Source organism: Morus notabilis, unplaced genomic scaffold, assembly GCF_000414095.1.
Source record: "Morus notabilis unplaced genomic scaffold, ASM41409v2 Scaffold789, whole genome shotgun sequence".
NCBI classification, from domain to species: Eukaryota; Viridiplantae; Streptophyta; class Magnoliopsida; order Rosales; family Moraceae; genus Morus; species Morus notabilis.
In genome coordinates this window covers 937,182-943,745 of record NW_010364361.1, presented here as the reverse complement: position 1 = coordinate 943,745, position 6,564 = coordinate 937,182, and the positions used below count along the sequence as shown (strand labels likewise).

Sequence of the window (6,564 nt, the reverse complement as noted above, 5' to 3'; positions counted from 1 at the left end):
TAAATTAGATAATTATATCAAATAAATTATTTACAATACAAATTTAACGACTGAAAATAAAAAATTACTGATAGAGCATTTTTCTGATACTACCAGAAAAACTCCCATATTTTAAATTTTTAATCTGGTAATAATTTAACACCAATTGGCAACTTGTCTCGTATCTGCAAAATCACGTGGGCATAGATATGAACTACAAATCTAAGAATCTTCTCCTTTCTTTCTGAGTTGATAATATCCATATAAACATCAATTAATCAATCAAATACCAACTGTCCCGAGGCACATCAATTAAAAAGCAAAAATGGGGCAGGAGGTGCTACTCTCAACTCTGATTTTTTTTTTTCCTTTTCTTTTTCTTCTTTGACTTGTTACAAGAAGATAAACATTTTATATTACAACCACCAAAGAAGAGTGAGCAAGTTTCAGAAGCTGGTGTGCCAGATAGCTCCATCGCCCTCCCCGCAGCGCTGGTGCACTTCTTCCATCCTCTCCACCGATTTGCAAATGCCGCTGCAGCTCCAATCAAATGATGCTGCGCAAGCATTTCCAGCTTGGGCTTTCCACTCGCAATCTATTGGCAAAGGCTTAAAAGTTTCAGAAAGGTTGAAGATTTTTTTTCGACCAATATTTGAAAATCATATACCAGTGCAGTTCTGTTTTTAGGGGATAAAAAGTTTCATGTCAACATGGTAATGTCCCATGTACTGGAAAGGAATGTGATCCGTGTCGAAAGAGTTACGACACCCTCTGTGGTATGATAATTTTAACTTTGCAACGCTTCTTTGTTGAGAACAACAGATGGCTCGAGATAGGAAATTGGAATATCTGTGGAAAGTGATGGATTTACTAGTCTTAACGAAATTATTCCTAAGCGCTTGTCACACAGCCAAGTATGAAAAGCCTGAAGAGTACATATTTCTTGTTGGAGGTTGAAATAGATAATTAACATCTATCACCTATGAACTCACTAGAGACTTTTTGGCAATTATTGGCATAGTTTCAATGGATAAGTACCACGTTGCTCTGAGTCCGTGCAGTAACTAATCGAATATAAGTACTGAAAAGTCAAACTTGAAGAAAATCTGTATAAGCGGGGAAATATAAATGAATTAACAAGACTCTATGGTTGTATAATTCAGAAACCGGAAGAATATATTGCGAAGCGCTTACCTGGAGGAGTCCCACAGCAAAGGCTTCTGTCATCGATGTGCTCAACATCAAGACCAATAAACCAAGAACCCAGAGAAACATCTTCATTTGCATATCTATGAAGTATGTGCCTACAGAGAAAAACATCAAAAACATCAAGCATCAGCAGTTTCTTTGTTGTAGTAAACTACGCAAAGGCAATTCTGATACTGAAATTTTAATTCTTATAAATAACTTCAGAAAGTGATGCTCTTACAAAAAGGCTTACCGATTTACCGATATGTAAGTGGCCAAATCTTTGGAGAGTGCATAAATCTGCCCTGTTGCATGCCTAAAATACCTGTTTCCCTCCTCACCAAATTTCCAATATTCTGGCTCATGGTACTTGGCCCCCCTAACAAAGAGAGATATTAATATTGACTTAGATGATGAACAATGGTGTAATAAGAGAATAAAATTCAAATAATTTCACCGCTCACTTCTGTGTCAGGACAGGACCAGACTTCATGCAACCAATGTAAACGCGAGGTTTCGATCTATGGCGGCTCAAAGTAGAACCCACCATACCTGTCAAACATTAAAAACAATTCAAAACTACCGAAACTGCATAGCCCTATTTTATATTTCTACAAAGAGAGACAAGTAGGGTGCATAAACTAACCAAGATTTATGTGAACATCATCATCAACTTTGATAAAGAAGTCAGCATCCCATTTAGCAACAGCTGTTGAGAAATATATTTGTGTTTTTGAGGACAATTCATGATAGCCTTCCACATGGTTCTGCAGACAAAAAGAAAGAAGTGTATAAGCTTCGTCAACATGATTTGATCAACGGCTAATAGAATCCTAGGAAGAATTTCAAAAATTGGTTCCTATAAATTGCTCTATAATATAATGCCCTGCTATAATCTTCAAACAAAAGCAACTCTCACTGAGCGTGTTGAAATTTATACTTAATCAGATACCTACTACAAAAAAATCCTTAAACAAGAGATACCATATAAAAACTTGTTAAGTATGCAACATACCAGTCGCAAAAAATCCTTATGCTGAGCTTCTTCTGCATCAATGGCACGGTCTAAAACGCCACCTGGAGTTGCGCTGAAAACACAAAATTGAAAGCATTACACCTTTGGGTTAATTCTGAAGTTACAAAAATCAATTAGCCAGATTCTGTTGCAATCCCAAGTAAACCTACCTATGTCCAATAACAAACCGTATTATGATTCCCTTCTCTGTCTCCAACCTCTTTAACTCATCTCCTAAAAGAAGGTAAAGCAACAAGCTTATTTCGGCAGCAACACCAATTATTTAGGTAAAATCTTAGGCATCAGGTTTGGTAATAAACCTTGAGGCATCCACGTGTCTCTAATCGAGCCCCTTCGCTTTCTACTACTAAATGCAGTAATGATTCCCATAACAAAGAAAACCTTTGGCCGCTCCTTGAATATCTCTGTTCCTGGTTTTGTAACAGATGGAGATCCTTCGTCGCTGTTGTCAGCTTTTGCAGCTCTGGCTGCAGCTAGCTGCACCTCTAGTGAGGAGATTGTTTTATCTAGTGTCCTGAAAGCATTTGCGACATCAATGTTTAATACAAACTATTTTAATAATAAATGGTAAACAAACAAATTTACAAGAGTGTAAATGCTTGTAAGTTCCACCACAGATCATTAAAACAGTAACAAGACGGGGATATGTAATTACATGATCACATCGTGTGTCTGTGAAACTTGAGAAAGGATGTCTCCCACCTGATCAGAAGCCTCCTGTAAAAATTCACAACATTTATCAGCAAGAATTATCACAACAATAGAGCTGACGAAAACATCATCACTGTAACTTGCCTTTTTATCACAATTAACTATGGGATGAATGGCTCCTGATTGATGTTTCTTGATAGAGGAAGCCTCCTCCTCATCCATTTTGACTGTATCGGGGACGTCCCAAAACCTAAAAATACATGAAATTCAAAGCTAATCCAATTAGAACGAAAAAAGAAGAAAATGCATGCAACAAAGAAAGAGGAGCACTAACCAACTTATACAAGTGAAATGTTACTAAATTTACAGGTTACACATGCATGTAGAAAATAAGACACATGGGATATCACATTAACATATTTCATGTCTCTGGCTGTTAACTAATAGACATATGCAGTTAAATGACAATTGACATCCATTCCCAGACGAATAGTTGGCGTTAAGCATATGGAAATGCTTCATTCATGTTATAGGAACTTCAACACTCTAAAAGTTCACAACAGTCGTACTTTCTATATTACGGACTCCTTAAAATATCCAACATGTTTTGCACATTTGTGACCTGCAATTTTCAACCACAATGCATTTGATGACACTTTGGTAGGCTAATGCTGATTTTGTTGCACAAACTTTTACTACAAACATTATATAAGGCAGGAACTCGTTTAGTCATCGTAGAACACAAAGAAGCCGGCCCAGCCTCAGCCCATATTGGTTGCTGAAATAAGAAATGGACTGTATCTACATACCAGCAAGCAGAAGGTTTCATATCACCAACCAAGCCCTTGGAAATAACCATTTCATGCATGAACTATTCGGATGAGAAAACTCAGAGTGTTGTTAGCGAACAAGCACATGTAAGTCCCCTAGTATTTACTCTTTTCCTTTGTTCAAAGCCAACTAAATGAGCTTTTTAAGACCAAACTTTTTAACACCCAAATCCAGAAATTTGCAGAATGCTGCGATCGAGCTCAGTTGACTCACCACCCAAAGCTCATCTCAGCATCAAATTTCCAAAACGAAAGTTCAGAAAAGAAAAAAAAAAAAAAAAAACAGTTCAAACTTTCTTTTCTACAACAGCTATCTCATTTCGTTTCAAAGAATCTCAATATGGGATTTCTTTTTTTTTATTTTTTTTAATTTTCACTTCAAGAGGATTTCTTCAGCCAATGCCATTCAACTTAAATTCTGAAACTTGAAACTGCACAAAAAAGCACAAATGCTCATGTTATGTAATATATTCACTCCATACTTTCCCAAGAATCCAACAGATCATATATGATACAACATAGTAAGGTCCTTATCAAGCACGGCCTCTCAGCAGTAAAGGTCATATTACATAATTACATATCTTGATATGACCACAATGTAAGTACTCTTTACCCAATCAAAACTACTGAAAAAAAAACCCCCAATCTGAAACAAAAAGACCAAAACTTTACACACGGATTGCGATAATACAAAAAGGGTTTAAAAGAAGACACATGTGCAGTTTATAACACAAAGTTTACGAGATTTTAAGACCCAAATGAAAAAGAAGCAAATCTATAAGCTGATTCAGTATAAGTACATAAGATCCTAGAGAGAGAGAGAGAGAGAGAGAACCTGTTAACGACAAGAACGCCCAAGAAGAAGCTGAGAATGCAAAAGAAAGACACCCATCTGGTGGAAACTCCATTGCCAACCTTGTGAGGTCTGCTCAGACCCATTTGAGTTTAGAAAGAGAAAAGGCCTTCAGTTTTAAGAAAGCTTCCTTCTTTGAACTCAGGTAGAGAGAGAAAGTTTAATGGATGATTAACGTTTACAAAGAGGAGAGAGAGGCGGATCCCATCAGAGAAAAAGCAACAACAACATCCAAAACCATTTCATATAAAAAAAATAAAAAAATAAAAAAGAAAATAGTCCCATTGATATGTGAATGGAAGAAATAAAGTTATATATAAATGTAGTGGGAAGAGAATAAAAAAGGACGAAAGCAATGCTTTTTGATCTTCCTCAGCTTTCACAACTCAAACCCACACTGGCTTCCGGGGAAATGGGCTGTGCTTTGTATTATATTCCCACTTCATTCATAGTTTTGTTTTGTCACGAGAAATACAAGAAAAAAAAAAAGTAAAAACAAAAATAGGAATAATAATTGGAAATGACAAACGTCACGACAACTTTTTAGCTACCAATAATGCCCCTTTATTCTCAAGCAATGGCTGGTGTCTTGAGCTTTTTTTTTTTTTTTTTTTTTTTTTTTTTTTTTTAAATGTTTTTTTTTTTTTTTTTTTTTTTTTTTTTTTTTTTTTTTTCTTTTTAACAGTCGTTATTATTACTTTTTCATTTAGAATTTTTTGGCACTATATAAAAACAGGAAAAAAAATATATTTTAGTTGGTTTTATTTTTTGTATTCTACTTTTATATTAAAAGTTTTTTTTATTTAAATCTTGATACCTTTGTAATTTGGAATTCATTTATAAATTCTCTCTTAAACGAAATGCCGAATTATGTTAAATATATCTCTTTATCTCTTTTTTTCTTTAATTTTTAATATTTATGTGTTTGTTTTATAAATTTAAGTTACTATATAAATTTTTTTATTATAGTATTTTTCTTATAAAATTTAAATTTTTATTTAAATATATAAATTAAACGGACTTTACGGATATTTTTTTTTTCCAGTGATCTTTATTAAATTACACTAAATCATTATTTTTTATTTAATTTGAATTTACCCATAGGATCGTTTTCTTTTCCTGTGAAATGTAGGGGTTATTCTTTTACAGTGAAACTTAAAAAAAATTTAAACTCGAGTTATAATTTTATTTAAGTTCATCTTCTTTTGTAAAATTTGAGTTTAAATTCGAGTTTGAACTCGAGTTTGGGGCTAAACTCGAGTTCAAGTTTCTTTTTTAACTCGAATTCAGGTTAATGAACAAAATATTTTTTCTATTATTAAAAATGTAATAACTTTTTCGTTTTAATTCTGGATTGAGATGATTTTTTTCTATGCATTCTCAACGAAAAGACGAATAAAACCGCACCCACATACCCTATTAAAATTTTTCATCACTATTGAGTTTTTATTAATATACTATATAAATACAAATTTAAGTTTTGGCCCACCTAAATACAAACTCAAAAAGATTCACAATTCAAATTATAACTCAAATGTGTACATCCAAACACAAACTCAAATTACAACTTCAACTCAAATTATAACTCAAACTCAATTCAAGATGCGGCATGTTTATTTCGTTGATTCGAGTTTTTAATTCAAGTTAAGATGGAATTTTATGTGAGAACTTTTTATTATAGCAAAAAAGTTAGGTGTGATTGTTTATGAGAGTTTTTTACTGTAACAAAACTCAAATCAGCGAAATGAACGGAGTATTATCCTAACTCGAATATGAAAAAAACAACCCCATAGAGTAATCCAAAAGCTATACCCAACCCATGACTGCTTCAGATCACACATAATTATAAATTTACCCAATATGGCGAAATTGCATTTAAGCAATTATCCATTTTGCTTCTATAATTTTGTTTTTTCTTTGGGAATAAGATTCATTCAATCAGGTGCTGAGCAATATCACTTTTTATTGTCCCCAATCTGTCAACCTCCCTCACTGATTTATTATTATATTTTAAGGGCCAAACCAAA

General features: G+C 33.7%; 1 protein-coding gene across 2 annotated transcripts; it reads right to left on the bottom strand.

The window, feature by feature from the left end:
- Window positions 1–291: 291 nt before the first annotated feature.
- LOC21406864 (beta-1,6-galactosyltransferase GALT31A) lies at window positions 292–4,819 on the bottom strand. Of its 2 annotated transcripts, none has more exons than XM_024171077.1 (11): window positions 4,520–4,819; window positions 2,999–3,104; window positions 2,859–2,920; window positions 2,503–2,717; window positions 2,353–2,416; window positions 2,183–2,255; window positions 1,814–1,934; window positions 1,632–1,719; window positions 1,421–1,546; window positions 1,174–1,283; window positions 292–574 (listed from the first exon to the last, which is right to left on the bottom strand). In XM_024171077.1, the coding sequence occupies exons 1-11, from the start codon at window positions 4,621–4,623 to the stop codon at window positions 426–428; spliced, it is 1,218 nt and encodes a 405-aa protein (XP_024026845.1). In that variant the 5' UTR covers window positions 4,624–4,819; the 3' UTR covers window positions 292–425. The 2 variants fall into 2 exon arrangements, with proteins under 2 accessions (XP_024026845.1, XP_024026846.1); XM_024171078.1 differs by lacking the exon at window positions 4,520–4,819 and adding an exon at window positions 3,664–3,916.
- Window positions 4,820–6,564: the final 1,745 nt, after the last annotated feature.

Bases quoted from the DNA above. Each gene is read 5' to 3' on its own strand.
- LOC21406864 (XM_024171077.1), bottom strand. From the start codon at position 4,623: ATGGGTCTGAGCAGACCTCACAAGGTTGGCAATGGAGTTTCCACCAGA. The intron at 2,921-2,998 runs GCAAGTTACAGT...GAATTTTTACAG, and splicing joins TAGTTAATTGTGATAAAAAG to GAGGCTTCTGATCAGGTGGG. The intron at 575-1,173 runs GTAAGCGCTTCG...CTTTGCCAATAG, and splicing joins TTGCTGTGGGACTCCTCCAG to ATTGCGAGTGGAAAGCCCAA.